At 50.4% G+C, this 24,507-nt stretch overlaps 1 protein-coding gene across 1 annotated transcript in view; it reads left to right on the top strand.

Moving 5' to 3' along the window:
• KREMEN1 (kringle containing transmembrane protein 1) overlaps positions 1-6,605 on the top strand; it is a gene marked incomplete at its 5' end in the record, with an annotated part of 67,179 nt that extends 60,574 nt beyond the window's left edge. Inside the window, 4 exons of the mRNA XM_080822078.1 lie at positions 789-873; positions 2,430-2,586; positions 4,378-4,420; positions 6,294-6,605. Of these exons, the coding sequence (XP_080678204.1) occupies positions 789-873; positions 2,430-2,586; positions 4,378-4,420; positions 6,294-6,481 (473 nt within the window). The 3' untranslated portion in view covers positions 6,482-6,605. The remainder of the gene's footprint in view (positions 1-788; positions 874-2,429; positions 2,587-4,377; positions 4,421-6,293) is intronic.
• Positions 6,606-24,507: the final 17,902 nt, after the last annotated feature.

Below are 24,507 nucleotides of genomic sequence, written 5' to 3'. Positions count from 1 at the left end.
TAAGCCAGGGTTTTCCCACTCTGAGGATGTCTTTCTAGAGCAAGTTGCAGCTCTCTCAATTCACTGGCAGGTACAAAAATTCATTCATTCATTCATTCATTCATTCAGAAGACATGTGAGCACTTCAGTGGTGTCAGGTGCTATCGTAGGCACCGGACTGTAGAATGAACCAAACAAACAATACCCCTTCCCTCCCGTGGCTTGTAAGTGGGAGGAGACAGACAAGAAGCAAAACAACAGGTCAGACAATGACAAGAGCTAGAAGAAAAGTCATGCGGGAGAGGGATGAGATGTCTGTGGTTGAAGCTGGCTAACTTGGTGGGCTACATACTTCCGTATTCTCTTTCCTGCCTGGGAAGATCTAGCCAAGGGTTTTCCCCTGCAGGACCCACTTAGGTCAGGGAGGAGAGTCCCTCCAGTGCTTGCTCTGTGTTGCTTGTTTTTATATCCTGGTAGGATTTCACAGATAAGGAAGCTGAGGCCCAGAGAGTTTATGTAACTCATCTGTGATTGCACAGTGATTCCACTGGTAAAGACATAGTATATAGCTCCCCTCTCACCTCCCAAGTTGAATGCACTTTGGACCACACTGCCTGCTCCTCCAGGAGGGAGCTCTAGAGTAAGGCGAGGAGGTCAGAAGGCCTGGGCTCCTTGCCCATCCAGCCCCGACCTGCAGGGGGCTCTTTAGCCACACCTGCATTTCTGAGCTTCCAGTGGTCACTCGGGGCTTCCAACAGACCTCCTTCTGAGAATGGAGCTCAGACAGGTCCTGTCTTCTGTGCTTGCAGGATGGACAGTGTATGGCCTGGCAACTCTCCTCATCCTTACGGTCACAGCCGTCGTAGCAAAGATACTTCTGCATGTCACATTCAAGTGAGTATGAAAGCTGTCCGGTGCCACGAGGGGAAGGCTCAGAACTCCTCTATTACTGCACTTCCTTCGTCTGGGTACGACTGTAGTATCAGAACATGATGCCAAAGCCCTTAGTTCTGGGCAGCACAAGGCAGTACGCATTCCTCATTCTCCGTAGAGTGAAATGTACAACTGGACAAATCTCACCGAGGTCTGCGTTCGCTCCCGGCTCACAGGATATGATTTCAAGGAGGATTGAAACAGTCTGGGCATAAAAAGCAACAATTTCCATTTTTTGACTTGTGTTGTCCCCTTAAAAGGATCGTCATGTTAGAACAGATTTCTGAGACACTACCATGGCTATTTCCTAATGCCTTCTAGAAACTGGGAAACATTCTTAGGAATAGAATCCTAACATTTTATTAGCAATTGCTTAACAGTTATGCAAAAAAAATGAAGACGCTTCATCCTCCAATTCTGACTGATGTGGGAAAACAGATATTCCCCTTCCCTTGCTTTGCTGCTCAGGTGGAACAGTTCCGCCTTCCAGGAGCGGAAGCAGTCGTCTGTGCTCCTGGTGTTCGTGACCTTCCAGAGAAGAGCTGTGATTTTTTTCGCGACCCCTACTCTGTCTTTCCTATGGCTCCCGGTCCAGGCTCTCTCCACTCCTTTTGCCCCCCCCCCCCGCCCCGCCCAGTTTTACTGGGCTATAATTGATAGACAGGCTTTCTGTATTTCAAGGCCTTTCCTGAATGTTGCTGTCTTATAAATACACCTTTTTCCTGACCTTCTCACTTGCCCTCTGCCACAGAACTTTTCATATGTGAAATGCCTGCTCCTCCTTTGCTTTGTGAAGGCTGCCCTTGTAGGCCCTTCTACACTGCACTTTGCATTTCTCAGTGGAAACACGGTCTTTTTTAATGATTCCTGAGCTTATGCCTGAGCTTCATATGTATATCTGTCTATTGAAGTCACAAGTCACACCATCTGGGGAGCCTCTCAGATGCAGCAAAAGAGCAAGAGGCTGTCTGTGGGGCCCGGCGCCTCGCCGCCCACCAGGGCCCCACAGCACATGTCTGACACCCCTGTGACATCGGAGTCCCTCGGCAGCTTCCCTGCCAGGCAGCCCTGGGCGGGGGGGCGACATGGGGGAGCCGGGACATATGTTGGCAGGCCCTCCTTCAAGCAGAGAGACTTCGGCTCTATCTTGTTTTAATCAGGGGGACTTCCAGGTAAATGTCATTTGCAGAAAGTTCTTCTAGTTTAAAAAAGGGGGTGGGGGATTTGAAAACTCATCATCTCTAGGCCAGCCCCTTGAAGATTTGAATAACTCTTCCAGCAAGAAAGTTCTTTGTTATACTAAAGCTGGAATCTGTGCCGCGGCATTTCCCTCCCACAGACACATTTCATTCCCACGATAGCCCTTCAGACCTCCAGGGGCGTCTATTAAGCCTTTCTGGAGGCTTCGCTTCACTGAATGCCCCATGTCGTAGGAACAGGTATCTCAGGAGACGGAAGGTTGTTGGGAGATCTTTGTTGTACCCTACTTGAAATACTAAGTTGTTTTTGCTTGACAGATCGCATCGTGTTCCTGCCTCAGGGGACCTTAGGGATTGTCATCAACCAGGGACGTCGGGGGAAATCTGGAGCATTTTTTATAAACCCTCTACTTCGATTTCCATCTTTAAGAAGAAGCTCAAGGGTCAGAGTCAGCAAGATGACCGTAATCCTCTTGTGAGTGACTAAGAGCTGCCCACTCCGCGCCTAGGACACGAGGTCCCTCCGAGCTCAAGGCCACTGGGGACCCGTGGTTTCCTCAGACCAACTCTCCCTGCCTCTCCCTCAGCCTCTGGCGGCCTCTGCAAGTGCACTGCCCTACGGGCTGGGAAGGGATGTCCTGCTGCAGAGGCGGGCCTAGCCTGGACTCCCCCTGCTTCATCGCTGCACTTAGGAGAGAGAGACCCAAAGTCCCAGGGTCTGGGCCCTCCCTGTGCTGCTCTCTCTCTCTCTCTCATCTAGAATGGGGGTATCGGGACAGGGGCTGAGAACGCAGAGATGGTTGTGTCTGGCATTGGGCTCAGGTACCTTCTAGACGACTGTAGGGTGGTGGGTAGCTGTAGTATATGCTGAGTCTTGCTCGCTTGTTTTCTATTTTGTCCACACAGATCGCTTTCTCCTGGTCTTTATGGGAGGATTCTGAGGTTCTCTTGGGGGTTGGCCTGGTCCTAGATTCCTGGGCATTAGCACCCGAAAGCATAAAGAGGGCCCATGCTCTGTGCTGACTCTGGGGCTTTGCTCTCTGGGTGCTGGATGAGGGTGGGCCTCCTCTAACCTGGGAGAGCATGGGAATTGACCCCCCAACATATCAAGCCTGCACCCTGCCACACACGGGCTTCTTTCCAAAGCTTGGTGATCGCAGAGCAAGCCACACAACAGACTTTCCTGAAAGCTTCTATAGGCTCAGTGACGACTCATTATATGGGGTTGCCCGGCCTTGCCCCTGCGCAGCTCATGGTCCTATGGAACCTGAGCTGGGCCTGTCTCTCCGTGATTCTCCAACTCCCTGTTCAGAACAGGGAGTATAAAGGTTGTGGCTTAGCCGTGAGGCAGCATTAGGTGGGACACAGGTGTCAGCAGTCCCTCCTGCAGGCATCACTCATTTTAAAAGATGACAAACCACCCCACGGCCTGTGCTCTCTGCGGTCCCCTCCTCCCCTTTGTCATGGGGACCCAATGTGGTCTGGAATAGCTCAGTAGGGAGGGGGAGGGCCCTTTTCCCTAGCCCCACACTGCCCCGCCCTTCAGATGGGGAAGAGAGTCTTAGAGAGTGGCATGAGGGCAGAGAGGGAGGTTTTGGGAACTGGACACCCTCGAGTTTAGGCCTCCCAAGATGGAGAGGTGCAGCCGCAGTGGCTGCTGGTCGGGAGGAAGAGCTGTCCCCCATTTAGAAGTCCCCATCAGCCAAAGTAGGCTTTGTCAACTGTAGCTGAGAAGAGCCGCCGGGGCCTCTGAAGGCCAGCCCTGGGCCTTCGTCAGAGCACGACTCTCCCAGAGGCACCTGGGCACTTGGGCCTTGGAAACCACAGGTTTCCGCCTTGGAGCACTTTGCCTACCTCCCCCAGATCCCTCAGCTACTGCCTGCTGCGGCTTTCTCTGGGGTTCTGCCATTATGGCGACCTGTGTGTACCTGGCTGCTCCCAGAAACACAGAGGACCATGTGGGGCCAGCGGGGAGGGGTCTGCAGTGAGAGGTGACATGCGGCAACCAGGGGAGATGCTGGGAGCTGGCAGGCAGAGGGGCACAAGAGAAGGGAAATGGGACAGCGTGTCCATGGGAGGGCAGGGGCGCTGCGCAAGCCACCATGTGAGGCCTGCTGCGGGCTCAGAGCCGCTCGGTGCCGTCTTCACGCTTTGATCTGGAAAGGGTGATTACCCCAGAGCAGCTGTCCACGGGCCGCGGGTCTGCATACAGAGGCCTGTCCCACACAACTGGAAATACGCTGACATGTGCTGTCTCCCCTTCAAGCTATTCCCGGCTGTTGCGGAATCTCCTCTGAACCAAGTGTCAGGTGCGTGCAGTCACAAAGGGCCCTGTGCCCTGAATAGATCCATTCACAGCACAAAGGAAATATGGAATTTAGCCCCAGGAGGGGGTCGCCTGGCCCAGGAGCAGTTGTTCAGCTGCTCAGGGCTTCCTGTGGCCATTGGCCTTTGGGGCATCGCGTGGGCCCACCCACTCCTTCCCACCCCCCCATCCCCCCCACCCCCCCCCCCCCGCCCACCTCACACAGGCAGGGTGTTGTCTGAGTCTGCAGCTGGAGCAACCCATTCTGAGACCCGGAAGTGCTGGTGACGCCCCAGTGCCCTCCTTCCTGCTGGCCCTGGCACAGCCCACTGCCACCAGGATCAACTAACTGTCCAGGGAGCAGCCCCAGGAAACCAAACCGGCCTCAGGACAGACCTGGGGGAGAGGCCATAAATTGTCCCAGGCCCAACCCCCACAGACACCTTGGCCTCAGGGTTGCCCTGGCCCTGCTCAGAACCTGTCATCGACACCCCCCAGAGGGTGCCCTGTGGCTAAGTAAACATCTGAGGGATACATTGTCCCAGAGAAGGTGAGGTGTCCTCCCGGGAGCACCGTAGGAGGCCCACACTTGGTCTTTTAAGAAACTACTTTAGAGAGAAGTGAGGTTTGGAGAGGCTGGAAAGCCTGAAAGGACATCACGGATCACATAGATTAGGAAAGAAGAAGGGGAGGGAACTCTGGGGACAACTGTGGCCTGCCACTTTGAAAGCATCCTGCCCAAGGCCTTCCCCCTGAGGTGATGGAGGGAACCGATGCCTCTGGGCCTGGGTGCCCTCCTCACCCCTTCTCTGCAGAATCTAGGTCCTTGCCTTCTCAGCCTGTGCCGCCAGGGAAGGGAGGGCTGCGGGCAGCTGATGTTGTTGCCTCTATGGTAAATGCCTGCAGCCGGCTGGGACCATGGTCTTAGCTGCGTTTCACAGTGTCTTTGGGTCCTCTGGAAGGTGCATGGCACCCTGTGTTCTTCCCCGAGCACCCAGTCAGTTGCAGAACAGAGAAGGTGTAGCCATGAACCCCAGGGGTCCTGCACGTCTCCCTCCCTTGTCAGGACAGGGTCAAGGCCTCTCTATGGGTGTGAGCGAGGTGACCGGGCTGCTGTAACTTCTGAAGTGTGGGCTCTGGCTCAAGACTCCAATCAGCCAGAAACCCACAAAGATCAAAGCACTAGCGAGTACAGCTGTTCTGGCCCTCAGGCCAAGCCCATACGGCCCCACCCACTCGCCCCATTGCCAGCCCAAGGCAAGAGCTGGCTTGACCTTGCCTCCCGGCCATCCTGACACACCAGGGGGCACAGAGGCCATCACCAAGCCCTGGGCGTCCTGGGCACTTACCTTCACGAGCACTTAGCAGTGGATGGCCTCTGAGGTCCTGTCTCCCTTGTCTGATGAGGCCACCCCGGGTCTTAAACCGAGGCCGGCCAGCTGCCCACCCCATAGCCCAGGCAACTGCCACCCTCTTGGGTTTTGGATCTCCTGTTTAATGTTCGATGTCTGCTTTTGTTACTACCTTGGGAACTTTTAACCTTTTGATTGTTTCCTCTGGTGGCTTTGTTTACCTTCCTCACTGTTCTACCTCCTGGCCGGGTCTCTCAGCCTAGCAGCCCTGGCACGGGGTATTTCTCAAACCTTCCAGCTGCAGCTGCCTCCACCTCCGGTGGGACAGCTTAGGGGTGACGATGGGACCTCACCCCGTTACCTGAAGACCCCAGGGGAGCCCATATCACAGGCTTCTGTGGTGCCAAGTTGAATATACTCGACAAGGCAGAAGTGGGGTGTGGGGGAAGGTCCGAGGTAAATCTGCATCAGAAAGGATGTGTCTTCAGGAGCACATAGTGGGGGACCCTTTCTCTTCCTGCACAGCTGCCGTCTTGGGGTTCACGCAGTGTCAAGACCTGCCACATCCAGACTCACCTGCCCGCAGGGATCTTGATTTGGATGACAAGGCTTTATTTGTAAATATGCTCTTAATATGCAACTTTGAGAATAAAATAGAAACATCATGTATTTTAAAATATAAGATGAAGTGTGACGCACTGTATACAATTTAATATATATTTTTAGGATTTTGTTATTTAAGAAAATGGAATGTAATGGTACTTAACTTTTACAAAAGAGAGAAAATGTTATTTTTACTGTCTGGAGAAAATAAATATTCTCACTGTTGTAGAAACAGCGATCGGCCCTAGCATGTCGTTTTTGTAGGGGTGCTCCCAGGACCCCGCGACGAGGGGGGGGGTGTCGCGTGCTGGCCGACCGAGCGCTCTTCTGAAATCTTTGCGAAATGTCCAGGCCTCACTGTTTGTGCAGTTTTTCCTGTTAGTGTCCCCAGCTTTCCTCAGTTCTCCTCATAGCTTTGGCCCATGGTGGATCTTCAAGCAGGTCAGGTCGGAGGAGTTGAAATTCCAAGTGAACACCTCAGAACCAGGGGCCGGTCATGGCAAGAGGAAGGCACTTTGTGCTCAGAAAGACCCAGGTCTGAATTGACCTTGAGTGGGTCAGTCCACTTCTCGGCCTCAGCTTCCCCTCCTGTAAAACAGCATCGTGTCTGTGCCTCAAAAACGTTCTGAGGATTCGGTGAGGGATGTATGTAAATGCTTCTGTCAGATGATCCCACGTGGATTTCTTCCTGCCTCTCGGGGCATCCCTTTCCTCCCCACCCCTCCTCGTCAGCAGCACTGCTGGCAGCCCCACCTGGGAGCTGCAGGCTCCCGCCAGGTGCTGCACACACCCTAATGACCAACTGGGGGCTCCCGTCACCTCTGTCCTGCCGATGGGGAGATGGGCTCCGAGGGGAGCTGGGGCTTCCGCTGAGGGCACAGACCCGGAGTCGGCCCGCTGGGACTCAGCTCCCACCATTCATCCGCCGAGGCCCGGGAGTGTGAAACAGGCAGCCTTTGAAGGGTTTTGGCAGAGGAATGACATCAGATTCCCAGTTTAGAACGATTTCCTACTTGAGTTAGGAAAAACAGTTGGAGTGGGGTAAGGTCGAGCGGGGGAGGAGGCAAATCGGGAGCTGCACAGGTCCAGCGAGGGACGCCGAGGGCCTGGCTGTGGAGGGAGGCCAGGCCCCGGGTGAGAGCACAGCACTTACCACATGGCCTCGGGCGGGTCACCCAGCCCTGTGTGCCTCCTTCCTCATCTGTCAGCCGGGGACACTTGCAGTATGTACCTTGTAGAGCTGGGATGGGTTACCTGTAGTCTGTTGTCAGGAAAGGGCAGCTGTTCCTTGTTATTCCAGAATGGAGATTGGGGGAGTTTCTTACCTGGGGGCTCAGGGGAGGAGAGAAGGTTCAGTTTTCGAGGTAAAGATTGCACATGGCTCCAGGTGTGAGGGAAAACATGCTGAGTTTTGTCTGGACCAAGTCGAGTGAGGGCCCTGTGGGACACTGAGGCAGCATGAGACCCACGGAGGGTCAGGCCCAGGGAGCACAGTCCATGGAAACGTGGGCACAGAAGACATCCTGGGATGTGTCTGAGGCCATTCCAGAACACAGTGTCTCAGGACACAGGTGAGGAGGAGCCTGGGGAGGTCCTGGAGTGGGGGGCCGGGGGGTGGGCAGAAGAGGGGGCAGCCCCAGGTGCCAAGCTTCCAGCCCATCTGGTGCAGGCACACACACACTGCTGGTTCTGTGAACCCCAATTCCAAATTCTCAGGAGGTGATTCGCCAGGTAAGTTCCCTGCCCTAGCAGGGCTAAGAGAAAAGGAGGCACAGGCCAGTCCAACAAAAGAACATTACATGGGCGTGTCTCTCAAAACCTGCCAGGAACACTTGCCTCAGAATCCCTAATGTGCTTGTCCAAAATGCAGGTTCCTGGGCCCCCACCCCAACCCTGCTGAGTCAGAATCCCCGGGAAGCTTCCTGAACGATGCCTGCCAGTGCTCACTGAAGTTTGACAGCCATTTTAATCTGAGAAGTGGGGCCAGTGGTCACCTCCTCTTTTGGGAAGTGAACTGCCCACAGACAGCTGTGCAAGTTCCACTGGCTGCCTCCTTTGCCGTAGGGACGTACTGGTTATTCAGGTGCAAAGTCACTCAGGACAGAGAAGGGTAGAGGATACGAGGCACGGCACAGCAGGTATTCCAGATCCTTCTCCAGAAGGATGACATGGAGCCCGAGCCCTCCTTTCCCGCCACCCTCCCCCCTGGCTGGGGTGGGCCTGCACCGCCAACAGCCAGCGGGGACATGGCTACGGCTGTCACAGTCCGAGGGCTCCAGAAAGGCCAGCTTCACTTGAGTGTTTATGTTCTCTCTGTTCCTGGAAGCTCTTTCCTGAAGGAAAATATTGTTGATGGCTGGTGGCAAACAAATGGGGTGGCCTTGCTGGTGAATTTCTTAGAGACAGATCAGCCTGCACCGGAAAAATGGAGGCAGCTGGAGTGTGCCGCTGTCCTGCCTAAAGCAGGACCATCCGAGTGGGCTTTGGGCACAAACGACCGGGACCTCATCCCGTCGTTCTTCCAAACCTGAGAGACGCCGACGTTGGACAACACGTCCACCGGCGGCCTCTCCCTCCTCCTTTGTCAGACGATCAAAGGCTCTTCTTCCTGCAGAGACGCAAAGGGCTGGCCAAGAGTGACCTTGTCTCCTGGCTTGGAAGTCACATGATGGTCTCCTCTCCCCACTGAGCTGTGTGTGCCTGAAACTACAGACGGTCTCTGGGACTCAGAACTGGGAAGCTTTTGTTCCTCCATGGCGGGGTTGGGTCCCCACGGGGGATTGTTTGTGCTTGGCTGAAAGGGACACTTTGGGGATAGAATATTTCAACCTCAAGAAGCAGCAACATTTGCTTGTAGCTGGAAGTCTTCATTTCTGGTCTCCAGCTGTCGTCTGGAGCTACCAGGCCGCAGCAGAATGGAACTCTGCCTGGCAACCGGGGGCAGGCGGCACCGGGCTGGGCTGGCCGAGAACCAGCCCGTGTCCAGGACAGCCCGTCTCCAGGACAGCCCGGCAGGCAGCAAGGACACCGGCTGCCCTCCTCCCGGAGGCAGTCACTGGAATCAACCTGCTAGCGGCAGACACGTGGGCCAGGGAAGGGCTTCACAGAGAAGCATTTTAGGGCGAAAGCAGATCCAAGCTTCATGTCCAGAGTAACTCCTCAGGGGAAGATCAGAAAGGACTGAAACAGCCAAGCCTTTTGCAACTGAGAAACTTCAGATTTCATGAATTTCACTCTCAGGAATGTTTACCATTGTCCCCATTCAAATGAGGCCACCAAACTTTTAAAAACTTAATAAGGGGCCTGCTACCTTGCACACTGGTGGTGTGAATATGTCTAATGAACATGCCTTAGTTGCCAGCACCAAACATAAAGTCGGATCAAGAGCACTCAAGGGGCTTTCCAACCTCCTATTTGGCCCAATATGGGGCAACTCTTGGATAGGCCTGGGGTGAGATGAGGAAAGAGCTTTTCAGTGTGCAAGGATAAGAATAATGATGACAGTGATGATCATCATCATAATAGCCAGACACTGTGCCTAGCACTCGGCAGACAAGACGGAATTCATCTTTGGGACAACCCAGCCTGTGAACCAGAAGGGGCTTGGCGCAGTGGACGGCAGAGCCAGGACTCGGCCCGCGTCTGCTGGCTCCAAAGCCAGGCCACCTTACTCCCGGTGGCCCTGCACGCCTCTTCCACCCAGGCAGGGGCATGGGCTCTGAGGGAGGCCCCACAGCCCCGGAGGATCTCTCCATTGTGAGTGTCTCCCCCAGACAGCCCAGGGATGGCACAGATCAATTTGCCTGGAGAGGGGAAGGCATCAGACCTACACTTCCTTACCTGTCTGAGGACACAGACCCCCTTGAGAATCAGATAAATGTTATTAAGCCCCTCCGCCAAAGATTCACACCTACAAAAAAATCTGCATAGAAATTCTGGAGATTCCAGGGACCACCCCCCACCCGACCCCCTACCGCCTCCCCACAAAACGCTTCCGTAGACTTTAGGTTAACTTCTCCATGAAGCCATAAGCAAAGTTACCTAAAAACTAAAACTAGGGGGTGCCTGGGTGGCTCAGTGGGTTAAAGCTTCTGCCTTTGGCTCAGGTCATGATCTCAGGGTCCTGGGATCGAGCCCTGCATCGGGCTCTCTGCTCAGCAGGGAGCCTGCTTCCTCCTCTCTCTCTGCCTGCCTCTCTGCCTACTTGTGATCTCTCTCTCTGTCAAATAAATAAATAAAGCCTTAAAAAAACCCCAAACCTAAAAAAACTAAAATTAGGCCAAAAGAGGACAGACAACCAGAGTAGTAATAACAACCATGGATACACTTTCCTGATCTCTTACTAAGAATCCAGCAACTTTTTCTGCTAAGTAATCTACTAGTAGTAGTAGTAATCTCCTACTTTAGGCTTTGCAGGCCACAGCATCTCTGCTCTGTGACACAACTGCTCAACTCTGCGTGCACTGGTGGGGAGGCATCCGCTTGCCAGAAGCCCAGCCCATCCACTAGGATCCTTAAGGATCCCATCACGGCCCAGCCTGGAGCCGTCCACACAGTCCTGAGAGGGGTGGGGGATCGGTGGGAGAGTGGGGAAAGGTCACCAAGGCCCACCAGGAAGCAGCCTTGTGTTCTGATGAGACCTAATTTATGGACACAAAACTTGAATTGGTGACACTTTCACGTGTCACCAAATACTCTTTTAATTATCCCCCAAATTAAAAAATATAAAAGCCAGTCTTAGCTCGGGGGCCCTACAAAACAGGTGGCGAGGCCACAGGCGGTAGTTTGCTGCCCCCTGCGCTCTGCTGAGCCCTTTCCATGCATCTGATTTCATGCTCGAAACTGCACAGATTAGGCACTGTTATTACCCACCTTTGTCACATGAGGCCACTGAGGCTCAGGGAGGTCATACAGCTCCTTGAAGAAGCACAGGAGGCGGGCCTTGAACCCACCCCCAAACTACTCCCTTGCCTGAGATGGCTAAGTTTAAATTGTGGAGAAATGGAAGGGAAAGTGGCTGGTGGAGCAGAAAGGGGGGCCCTCGTGCATGGCAGCGCTCTGGGCCCTGGCAGTCTAAGGGAGGGCCCGAGAGGGGCTCTTCCTTCCCAGTCTCTGCTTGAATGCTCTGCACCGCAGGGGACAGCGGCTGGTTTCCTGAGCTGCTCCTCCAGGGAAGGAGGCCTCAGACCCAGGGCAGCTGGTGGCTCTCACGTTGTTTTGCGCCTCCCAGGTTCTCTTAATTATAACCAATTTGCCACCCTCAGCAATTCCTTGTTCTCCTTTGCTAATACCCGTGAGTTGGAACCATCAGCTGGACTCGCAGCCAAAAGCTTGGCTAAAATCACTTCCCCTTCCCATGCAGGGAGCCCTGGTCTCTTACAGGATTGCCTTTCTTCTCCATCCTGTGAGGCGGGCAAGGCCGGCCCTTCTGCCTGCCACCTTGCTTGGCTGGGATTTAACATCCAAATTTCTTAGCAAAGGGGGAGACAGAATTTGTTTAACTTTCTCCGTCTCCCTGCGTTCCCAGCTGACTGTCAGGCTCAGGGAGACTGACTGCCAAGGGCAGCCTTCCTTCCCTGGTCCTCGTCACCATTTCTCCACTCTAGCCTCAGTTATTTGCAACCTGGGCCCAAGGCTTTGGAACTCTCTGTTCCAGAAACACACGCTGGGGCGTGTGGGGTGACAGCCACCCGAGGCTGGGGCTGAGGAAGGTGGCAGCAACAGAGTGGGAAAAGGACATGAGCTTGATGCCACACCCTGTGTAGGTAACCTTGGCCAAGAGACCTGGCTTCACTTTGGAAACCTCGATTCCTCGCTGGAGGAACACTGAGACCATGAGCTCCAGACCCACTGGGTTCCATTTGGGCTCTGCGGTCACGAGTTCCCACACCTCATGTAAGTTACTTTACTTTTCTAACCTCAGTTTACTCATCTGTAAAATAGGTATGACTGGTTTTTTGTAGGGTTTTATGAAGCAGTCATAAGATAATAAAGGTAAAATATTCAGCTCTGCGACCGGCATTCTAATGATTACGGGTGATGGCCCTCCTACCCACAAAGGTCTGGCAAGGAGCTGACAGGTCAAGGGCCTGGCTTGTAGTCCTGATCCTGCAAATGGGAGCTAAATCATGTGGTTCTCATGGCTGATCTCAAGGAGACCACCAAGAGCACTTGGGATGCACCCTGCCTTAGGAGTTGAGAACCCCCTTTATCAAACTCCAAACACACAATGCCCCCCAAGTAAGCCAGTTTTCTCTTCAGAAAATAATTCCTGACTTGTTTTCTTTAAGGAGCTAGTTTTTCACCAATCCATTCAATAGGTGGCCCTGTTTTATAAAAGTATCTGACCTTCACCTTCTCAGGGACGTATCAGTGGGGGTGAAAATACTCTTCTCTGCTGGCTTCATGCCTGGAGTGGATTTCCTTATCTGTTGCTTCAGGTCAGGAACAAATACTGAATTTGGATGTACTCCTATTTCCCTCCTGGCCCCAGGTGGGCAAACAGTCAGGCTGAGCCCTGGGGCCCAGCTCGCCAGAGGGTGGCGGGAGGCGCCCGCCCTCGCTTTCCCTGAGGGAGCCTGCCCAGCGCAGCCTTGCTCGCCAGCGCCGCCCCGTGGTAAGACCAGAGAGCTGCCGAAGAAGGTCGGCCCTGAACCGCGGCTTTCACGCAACCTTCCTGGTCATCAGCCCGGGACTCTCACTCTTACCGTGACACCTAGAAGATCTGCGATTTGCTGACTGTGCCAGAAGGGGAGTCCTCTGGGCCTTGACCCCACAGAACCCACAACAGGAAGATATTTAGTTAAAAGCATCCTTTCTTTCCCCCCTGCTTATAAAAGGAACCAATTACATCAGGCGGGAGTGAAGCCCAGAGACACCTGCTGGGGCAGGGGGCCTCCCAAAGCCTCCCCCCCCACACCCCCTCCCGGTCAGCAGGACACTCGGCCCCCAAGCCAAAAGGTCCTTCTCTTTGTTAAGTACAAAATAAACACCCCCCAACCCCCCTGGGCTACTTGCAGTACCAATGTTTATGCCTTTGGAAAGAGAAAAAAGAAAGACTCTTGCAAGTTCTCCCTGAGCAGATGGGCGCCAAGGCAGTAATTAACCCTCAGCAATCGGGGTGTCTGATCTTCTGCCAATGGGTCTGCAGCAGTTTTGGGGGGGTGGCTGATGTGGGCTTCTACTATAACTTTGTGTTTGATGGGCCTTTGAGGCCTTGAAATGCTCTCTGGAAAGGACTGGCTACATCTTTAAAACTCTGAATTAGGCACTAGGAACCCACCCCCAGAAAGCCCCTAGCTCCAGCTCTAGGTGAAGGGTTGTGAGCAGCCACAGCGTTCCACAGGGCGAGACCCCTGGTGGTGAGTGTGCACACAGAGCCTGGAGGAGGGAGGGCCACCACCGGGTTAGCATTTGCTGAATTCACATCAGTGATGAGCATTTATTAAATTAAGCCTAAGGATCAGGCCCCCTGCTAAACTTTACACACAGCATATTGTTTCATGATTTCATGTGATCTTCCCAACAACCTCGTGGAGTGGGTATGGTTATATTCACATTTTACAGATGAGAAAATTAAGTCTCAGAGAAATAAAGTCTGTCACTGACATCATTTAATCCCAGCTGAATAGACTCTCTTCTTCGTAAAATGCGTCCTTTGCCCAAGGTCATCAAGCTTGTGAGCGGAGGCAAAGCTGGGACAGAAACCCCAGGCTTTATAACTTCAAAGTCACATCCACCCATCCTGTCCATTTGTGTCCACAAACACAAATGACAATGATCACTTTTCAGACTTCCAGAAGCAGTGCCCAGCTCAAAGGAGCTAACCTGTGATGGCTCGGTATAAAGATTATGGTCAGGGCTCCCTTCCAGTGTAGACAGAGAGAGTGAGGGGGCAGTTGTCAGACTCCCATCATGAGAGGCTAGGGAAACTGAGAGGATCGGCCCCCTCCACCTTTCCAACGAGGGAACTGTGGCCCACAGGGGAATTCATGCCCAAGATGACACTGTGACTTTGCCTCCACAGTCAGCATCCTTTCCATGACTTCATGGAGCTTCCTGGAAAAAATGGAGCCAGTGGCAAGAACTGGACTGGGAATATGGGTAGAAAGCTGATCTTCCCAAGTATGCTTCCTAGGCCCTCAGTCTGAAGGGAGGACAAGGGCACCTGGGTGGCTCAGTTGGTTAAGCTACTGCCTTTGGCTCGGGTCGTGATCCTGGAGCCCCAGGATCGGGTCCCACATCAGGCTCCCAGCTCCATGGGGAGTCTGCTCCTCCCTCTGACCTTCTCCCCTCTCATGTTCTCACTCTCTCTCTCAAATAAATAAATGAAATCTTTGGGGCGCCTGGGTGGCTCAGTGGGTTAAGCTTCTGCCTTTGGCTCAGGTCATGATCTCAGGGTCCTGGGATCGAGCCCCGCATCAGGCTCTCTGCTCAGCAGGGAGCCTGCTTCCTCCTCTCTCTCTGCCTGCCTCTCTGCCTACTTGTGATCTCTCTGTCAAATAAATAAATAAAATCTTAAAAAAAAATAAAATAAATGAAATCTTTAAAAAAAAAAATGAAGGGAGGACAAGGTACAGTTTGTTTCTTGCTTGTGCAAAGTTATTCATGGACTGCTTCCATCTTTAGTTCCACCATCTTGTGGATTCAAGTCACCCTTGATTCATGAACAGGCAGGGGAGGGAATGGAGCATGGGTAGAGGCTCTCCCAGAAATTTTAGGGGTGAGACCTAGGAGTGTACTCCTTCACTGTATTTCACTTCCTCCCACATCCCATTGGCCATATCCAGTCACATGGGCTCACCCAGATGCAAAGGCCTCTGGGAAATGTAGTCTTCCTGGGCGAAGAGGTATGGGAAATGATGTTAGTAGGTAAATTCATGGCACTGTCTCTGACACAGTTTTCAAACATTCATAACCATCAGGGGCCTGGTTGGCTCAGTCAGTAGAGCACACAACTCTTGATCTCAGGGTTGTGAGTTCAAACCTCAGAGTGGGCCTGGAGCCTACTTAAAAAAAAAAAGTTTGTAGTTATGTCAGGGCCTGAAATACCTCAAGATCAGAGGGAAGTCCAGTGTGTATGCTGCTCAGCACATGGAAGGAGCCACAGAAGGTGAGGCTGGAGATGCTGGCTGGCCCAGTGTGAGAAACACTAGTGAAAAGGTAGAAGGGAAGAGGGTACTGATTTGCAGTCAAGCCCCATGTGGCTCAAGTCCCTAATATCAGTCCAGTCATGGCAAGAGAAGGACAAGATGGTGCCAGAGCAAGACACAGGATCTTCCAGACCAGTGTGGAGGGAAACCCAATATCCCTGAAAACATTAATGGGAGGCCAAGCCAGGAGTCCTTACCAGCTCTTCAGAAAAGAAGAGGATGTAAACTGGGAAGCGCAAATAAAGAACAGGAGAGAAGCAAACAGGGGCACTGGGGCATTCTAAGGCACAGGGACAGGTGCCAGCAGGACCCCTTCACAGGGCCCTGCAATCACAGAGAGCCCTGTGTGCAGAAGGGGCCCATGCTTGGCTCTGCTGTCACCATCTTGAAATTCTTCTTTTTTTCTTTTCCAGAACAATCTCAAGTTATTTAAATTTTAATTCCAATACAGTACACATACAGTGCTACATTAGTTTCAGGCCTACAGTGTAGTGATTCTACAATTCTATACGTCACTCCGTGCTTGTCATGGTGAGCGTACTCTTAATCCCCATCACCTAGTTCACCCATTCCCCCCATTCCTCTCCCCTCTGGTAACCATCAGTTTGTTCTCTGTAGTTAAGAGTCTGGTTTCTGGTTTGTCTCTTTTTTCATTTTGTTTGTTTTGCTTCTTAAATTCCACATGTGAGTGAAATATGGTATTTGTCTTTCTCTGACTGACTTGTTTCACTTAGCATTATACTCTAGACCCAGCCATGTTGTTGCACATGGCAGACGGCAACATTTCATTCTTTTTTTATGGATGAATAATATGCCATTATATGTATCACATCTTTATTCATTCACCTACTGATGGACACTGGGGTTGCTTCTATATCTTGGCTATAGTAAATAATGCTGCACTAAACATGGGGGTGTGTATATCTTTTCAAATTAGTGTTTTCATATTCTCTGGGTAAATAGTAGTATTGCTGGATCATAGGGTCGTTCTGTTTTTAATTTTTTTTCCTGTTTTTAATTTTTTGAGGATCGTCCCTACTGTTTTCCACAGTGGCTGCACCAGTTTGCATTCCCACCAATAGTGCACAAGGGTTCCTTTTTCTCCACATCCTCGCCAACATTTATTGTTTCTTGTGGCGCAGATTTTAGCCATTGTGACAGGTGTGAGGTGATAGCTCATTGTAGTACCATCTTGAAATTCTTTTTTTTTTTAAGATTTTATTTATTTGACAGAGAGATAGAGAGCACAAGTAAACTGAGCAGCAGGCAGAGGGAGAGAGTGAAGCAGGCTCTCTGCTGAGCAGGAAGCCCGAAGCGGGGCTCGATCCCAGGACCCTGGAATCATGACCTGAGCCGAAGGCAGCCGCTTAACCAACTGAGCCACCCAGGGACCCCCCATCTTGAAATTCTTAATAATTTCCAAGGAAGGAGCCCCACACTTTCATTTTGAACTGGGCGCCATAAATTGCATAGGCGACCCTGTGTCCAGAGATAACAGCACTGGTTCTAGGTGACTCTGCCTCCAAGGCATGAGATAACTGCTGACAGGGACTGACTTCTAGCCTGATGGGACAGCAAGGCAACAGGAACCGGATCTGAGGTAAGATGGGGGGGGGGGGGCGCTGCTCCAGAGAGTCTTGCTCCTTAATGTTCCCTGTTATAAGCATTCAGAAGGGACTGGTTTCAGATTCTACTTGCTCAAGAGCCAGATTGGGAGGAAACCGGTACTTGCTGGTAACAGATTTGTCAAAACCAGAATGATGTGCTCTAAGGTGTCATGTTGAGAATGACAGATGAGTAGATGAGGTCCAGGAGCCCAAAAGGGAAAAATCAGATCAAAATGAGAGGGAGGAGGAGACATGAGGTTTCTCCAAATCTTAGGAGTCTTTACTTTCCTATATAGACATTCAAGGAGGCCTGTGCATTTTTTTAAGTAGTCCTGATGTTGGAGACATTACTAAAGCAGGAAATAAGATGGAAATGGCTATGGATGATGGCGGTGGGGAGCATCTTCAAGTCAAAGAAGGATTCAGACAGAGCTGGCAAGCTGATGGGAGCAGCCCTCCATTGCATTAGCTAGAATAGGCCACACCTAAGGGAAGAAAGAAATGGGCAGAGTGAGCTGAACCTCGTTACAAGGAAGAGGAGTGATTGGTAATAACACCTGCTATCATTTGTTCAGCACATACGGTGTTGGGCACTGTGCCGCACACATATGTGTTATCCCTGCGGCATAACAAATTGTCCCAAAATTTAACGGCTTAAAACAATGATAATTTATTATCTACCGTTTCTCTGGGTCAAGATTCAGGAACAGTTTAGCTAAGTGGTTCTGGCTTAGGGCCTCCCGTGAAGTTATAATCAAGATGTCAAGCAGGGAGGCACTTATCCGAAGGCTTGACCGGAGCAAGATGAACAATGTCCAAGTTGGCTCACTCCTGTGGCTGGCAAGTTGATGCTGACTGCTGAGGCCTCAGTTCCTCGCCACTTGAACTGCTCTGTGGGGCTCCTCAACACACGGTAGGTGGCTATCCCTGGACCAAGTGATGCAAGAGAGTGGAAGATGGAAGTTTCAATGTCTTTTCTGATGGAGCCTCAGAAATCACGCTCCATCATTTCCACCATATTCTATTGGCACACAGGTCAGCTCTATCTGGTGTGGGAGGCAACTACACGAGGGTATAAGTACCAGGGGGTGGCGATCATTGGTGGCCACGAGAGGAAGATCATGCCCGGCGCCACAGCAGGTTACTTGCATGATCTCATTTAATCATCACAACAGCATTCGTAATAGTATTTTCCCCTAGTCAGAGGGAAAAAGTTTATTGTATATCAAACAACTAATAAATAGGAAAGTTGGGATTTGAACCCAGTTGTCCCTTGGATATGTCTGAACTCTGTGGTGAGCAGCAGTGATGCAAGCAAGGATGGACAGAAATGTTAACAAAACCCAGTTAGACACTGGACCCCAAGTAGGAAGATGTGTTTCTCTCCTCTGGAGAGTCCCAAGGTATCTTCTTCCCAAATGCCTCACAGGTCATGAGGAGCTTTGGTCTTGGGATGACAAAAAGCAGGAGACAGAGAAAGGTGCTGCCTCGCTCCAGTCTGTCTTCATTTCTCTCCATGAGGAAGGACTGCTACTCCAAATGAGTCTGATTCTAGAACAGTTCAGTGACTGAGTTGAATTTACTAGTGGTCAGGGTCACTCTTAGATGATCTCTCATACACACACACACACACACACACACTATCACCACACACACACATACCACATACATGCATAAGCATGTGCACACACATACACTGTCATATGCACATGCATACCACACACATGCACATATGTGCACGCATGCACACACACACCACACACTCTCCTCTTAGGCTTTCTCCTCCTGAGTGACCAAATGATTCCTTTTTTTCCCATAAGTATTTAGTGAGCATCTACTGTGTGCCTGGCATGGTGCTGGGTGCAAGAGATACAGCGGCATTAAAAATAGACATGATCAGGGCAGCTGGGTGGCTCAGCGGGTTAAAGCCTCTGCCTTTGGCTCGGGTTGTGATCCCGGGGTCCTGGGATCGAGCCCCACATTGGACTCTCTGCTCTGTGGGGAGCCTGCTTCCTCCTCTCTCTCTGTCTGCCTCTCTGCCTACTTGTGACCTCTGTCAAATAAATAAATAAACTCTTAAAAAAAAATAGACATGATCTCTCCCAGCCAATGCAATAAGACAAGAAAAGGAAGTGTGTGCTTGGGTGGCTCAGTCAGTTAAGCATCTGCCTTTGGCTCAGGCCATGATCTCAGGGTCCTAGGATCAAGCCCTGCATCAGGCTCTCTGCTTCTCCCACTGTCCCTCCCCTCATTTATGCTCTCTCTCAAATTAGTAAATAATATCTCAAAAGAAAAAAAAAACAAGAAAAGGAAATAAAAAGTATTCGGAGTAGGAGGGAAGAAATAAAACTGTCTTTGTTTACTGATGACATGATTATCTATGAAAAAAAAAAAAAAAAAACCTCCCAGAAATAATAAGTGATTGTAAAAATTTGCAGGACAAGATTAATATACTAAAGTTAATCCTTTTCCTATATACCAGCAATAAACAAGTGGGATTTGAAATTTAAAAAATATATACCATTTATATTAATACCCCCTAAAATGAAATACTTAAATATAAATCTAAAAAAAAATATGTACAAGATCTGCATGAAGAAAACTACAAAAGTCAGATGAGTGAAATCAAAGAAAAACTAAATAAATGGAGAGCTATTCCATGTTCATGGACAGGAAGACTCAGTGTTGTCAATATGTTGATTCTTCCCAACTTGATCTATAGATCCAATGCAATCTCAACCAAAATCTTAGCAAGTTATTCTGTGGATATGGACAAACTGAGTCTTAAGTTTATACAGAGAGGCAAAGACCCAGAATAGCCAACACAATATTGAAAAAGAAGAATAAAGTGGAGGACTGACACTATCCAATCTCAAGATTTATTATAAAATTATAGTAATCAAGACAGTGTGGTATTGGTAAAAGAATAGACAAATAGATCAATGGAACAGAATAGAAGGCCCAGAAATAGACTCCCATAAATATAGCCAACTGATCTTTGACAAGGGAGTGAAGGCCCAATAGAACAAAGATAGTCTTTTCAACAAATGGTGTTGGAACAACTGGACATCCATATTGTTTAAAAATCTAGACCCAGATCTTACACCCTTCACAAAAATTAACTCAAAATGGATCACAGATCTAAATGTAAAATGAAAAAGTATACTAAGAAAAACCTATAAAACTCCTAAAAGGTAACTTAAGAGAAAACCTACCTGGCCTTGTGTATGGAGATGATTGTTTTTGATATACCAACAGCAAAGACAGAATGAAAGAAGTCGTTGATAGACTTATAGTTCATTAAAATTAAAAACTTCTGCTCTGCAAAGACAATGTCAAGGGAATGAGAAGACAAGCTACAGACTGGGAAAAAAAATATTTGCCAAAGATACATGGGATAAAGGGCTATTATCAAAACTATACAAAGAACTCTTAAAACAACAACAAGCTTAAAAAGTAGCCCAAAGAGCTTAACATACAACTCACCAAGAAGATATGCAAATTGAAAATAAGCATTTGAGAAAATGCTCCACATCCTATGTCCTCAGAGAAATGCAAATTAAAACAACCTTGAGATACCACTACACACCTATTAGAATGACCCAAACCCAGAACACTGACAACACCAAATGCCGGTGAGGATGTGGAACAATAGGAACTTTCATTCATTGCTGTTGGGAACGCAAAATGGTACAACCACTTTGGAGATAGTTCGGTGGTTTCTTACAAAATTAAACATACTCTTACTATATGATCCAGCAATCATTCTCCTTGGTATTTATCAAAAGGACATGAAAATGTACGACCACATAAACCCCTGAACATGGATTTTTATAGCAGCTTTACTCATAAATTGTCAAATTTTGGACACAACCAAGATATCCTTCAGTAAGTGAATGGATAGATAAACTGTGGTGTACCCAGACAGTGGACTATTATTCAGCACTAAAAAAGAAATAAGCTATCAAACCATGAAAAGATGTGGAGGTAACTTAAATGCATATTACTAAGTGAAAGAAGCTGATTTGAAAAGTCTACATACTGTATGATTCCAAGGATATGACATTCTGAAGAAGGCAAAACTATGGAGATGGCAAAAGTCAGTGGTTGGCAGGAGATTAGGGGGAAGGAGGAATGAATAGGCAAAGCAAAGAGGAAAGGAAAAATACTCTGTATGATACTATGATGGTGGATACTTGTCATTACACGTTTGCCCAAACCCACAGAATGTGCCACACCTAGAGTGAACCTTACTGTGAACCATGGACTTTGGGGAATAATGATGTGCCAATAGAGGCTCACTGATAGTAGCAAATGTCTCGCTCTGAAGGATGGCAGTGATGCGGAAGGCTATGCACGTTGGTGATGGGGCAGGGGATATATGGGAAATCTCTGTAGCTTCCTTTCAATTTTGCTGTGAACTTGAAACTGTACTTGAACTTCATCACGTGATCATGCACCTGAGCAGAGCGGCCTTCTGGGTGTCCCTGCTCTTCTGATCACATCCACTGCACTCACTCATCCCTTCCATTCAGCGCTGGGCACAGGCATGGGGGAGGCCCCCTAGACCTAGAGCCTGAGCCTTGCACTCTGCCCAGTTTGCCAGAGGTCCACGTTATGGAATTGATCATTAGCTTAGATAATGATAACATGTATTGTAGATCCTGCCAAAGTTACAGATGCCATCCCTTCTTGACTCTTTGAGTCACAGTGAGATGGAACTTTCCAGAAATCAAGAGACCAAGATCAAAGGTTTCTTACTCTTCTTTCCTTCTCTGCCCAAGACTGTGCTAAGCAGTTTATAGATACGGCTCGTTTCTGCTTCCTGCCTCCTGCTGGTGGTGGGATTTCTTTGCCCAGGCAATGCAGGACTCTGCAGTGGTGAAACTCAGCATGGCCTAGCTCTGTGGGCACAGCTCGTGGTGACTTCAAAGGAGAGAGTGGACGTTTTCATGGCCCCTCCTCACAGAAACAGGGGGCTCAGCAGAACCCTCTGACTCGCTTGAGGCAGGTCACCACTCTCTTAGCTCATCTGGGACCCCCGGAGGTGAGTCCCCCTTTGCTCTTTCATCAAAAGAGTTCACAGCAAGCCACAAATGCTGGGGCGGAAGGGGGGATTTCCCACAGGAATTCAGCCCTGGTTGCAATATGTTTTATCATCTGGAAGGCCACATAAAGCCTTGTGTGGCTTCCTCAGGATCAGTGGTCACAGTTCTTTAATCCTAAAGAAGGCTTGTCACCCGGTGACGTCAAAGGGCAATGCAGGCTTTTCTGAGAGTGTCCCAGAACCAAGTTGCATATTGATTTCCTTTTTGTCAGTATCTGTGCATTTCACTAACTGGGGACCTCCCTGGAAGCAGGATCTGAGCGTTTCTGGGGCTCCCAGCCAGACACTGGGTCTGAGAACTATAATCACATGATGACTTCAGCCACACGTCTATGGGCAGCAGGGGCACCCAGCAGAAGGCGAGGGTGGTGGACGATGCCAGGTGGAGTGTGTATTTGGTGGGTGGGCCCATAAGTGCATGTGAGAGAGTCTTGGAACCCTCAGCACGCTGGGAGCACCCCATCTATAGACCAGGCCTACCTAAGTTACCTCTGGTTCCAGATGTAAATATTGGGGCCAAGAAATTTAAAGCCCCAATCCAGAAAGTCTGCCCATCGGAGCTGGACCACAACCCTCTGTCCCAGTGCAGGCACCCCTGTAGCATCCTGGGCAAGTGGCCCTCTACCTCTTCTTGCATGTTCCTAGAGGAGAAAGCTCATACCTCTCCAGGCAGCTGGTCCTGCATTCAACAGGTAGGACTTGTGTCTGTCCGGCCCTTCGACTCCTGTTGGCCCAGAAATATGGGCCTTGTCCTCACCAGTCTCCCATTCCCATCTATTACCCCTTATCCCTCTGCCACCACTGAGGTCAAGACGTAATCATCCCTTGCTTCGTGGCCATAAGAGCATCCTCAGTGGTTTTCCTCCTCCTACCCATGCTCCTCCCTCCCCCACAGGGGGGGTCCTTCTTAAACCTAGGGCTGACCAGCCCTCTCCTGCCTAAAGCTTTCCATGGCTCCCCAGTGCTCCCAGGATAAGAGGGCTTCCGGGGCTTTCATGAAGTTGCCTCAACTGATCTCTCCAACCTCAGTGATACTACTACTACTAATAATAATGGTAATAATAAGATGATGATGATGATGATTGTCAACATGTACACAGCACCTATCAAGCTCTAGGCACTGTTAAATGCCCTGAAGGCATCAACTCACTTCATCTTCTCTATAGCTGGAAGGATGGGGTCTCCCGCATCCCTAGCTTATGCCTAGCTTCAATCCTGTACAGCCCACACTCTCTCCTCTGTCTCTCAGATACTCTTCCCTCAGCCCTGAACACACCTCCACCGCCTCTTTGCCAGGCTAAGACCATCCCTTCCTCAGTCCCCCATAAGGCCGTCCCTGGGCATCCATCTATCCCTATTGAAGCCCCGGGACCAGCTACATAATCTGCAAGGCTCAGTATGAAATGAAAATAAGGGGCCCTTATTCAAAAATCATGAAGAATTTCAAAACAGTGACAGCAGAGCATTAAACCAAGTGCAAGGCCCTTCTGAGCTCAGGGTCTTATGTGACTATGCAGGTCACACACCCATGACATCTGTCCATGGGTCCCTGCCACACTTTGATAATAGCTATGCATTATATCCTGTGCCGTTGGCCCTTCTAAGAGTCTGGCCCTGACTGATAGCAGTGTCCTTTTTATGCTACCAAGGTCTCCTGGCTGAGCCACTAGATGGAGAGCGTTATTGGCTTGTCTCTCCAGGAGAGCAGTGGATTCCCATGCCTGTCCCAGTGCTAGCTACACATTAGAGGCCCCTGGTACTGGCTGGGGCATGAAGGAGTCCACACAGAGACCTCAGGAATCATGAGCAGGTCCACTCTGGGTCCTTGCACTCGGCATGGTGTGCAATGCCTGTGGCAGAGGCCAGCTCTCCTAAGACGCCCCACTACGCTGCACCCTGGGCTCCTCAAGCCAACAGGGGAGACTGGCTGAGCTGAGTGGGGAGACTAGGTTTTATGGCAAGTATGGAAGGGAACAGGCCAGAAGAAGAGGCCCTTCCCAGAGGAGCGGTAGTGAGGGGTGAGGGAAAAAGAGTGGGCATAGGGGTGTGCCGAAATCTCAGAGGCCCAGGCAGTGGGAGATTTAGAAACACACATGTATGTGACAGGCACATCCAATTATCCAAGGAGAACCTTCTGAGGATACCCAGGACCCCAGGGAGTATTTTGCTAAGTCCGGAAGGAAGGACATGAGATTGACTACAAGAACCCACCCCAACCCTGCAGATGTGTCCCTAGATATGACATCCTCGGGGTTGTGTCCCCTTGGCTG

This window comes from Martes martes (assembly GCF_963455335.1).
Source record: "Martes martes genome assembly, chromosome: 13".
Taxonomy (NCBI): domain Eukaryota; kingdom Metazoa; phylum Chordata; class Mammalia; order Carnivora; family Mustelidae; genus Martes; species Martes martes.
Note: the sequence above shows the minus strand (reverse complement) of the source record. Positions and strands in the feature narration are given on the sequence as shown.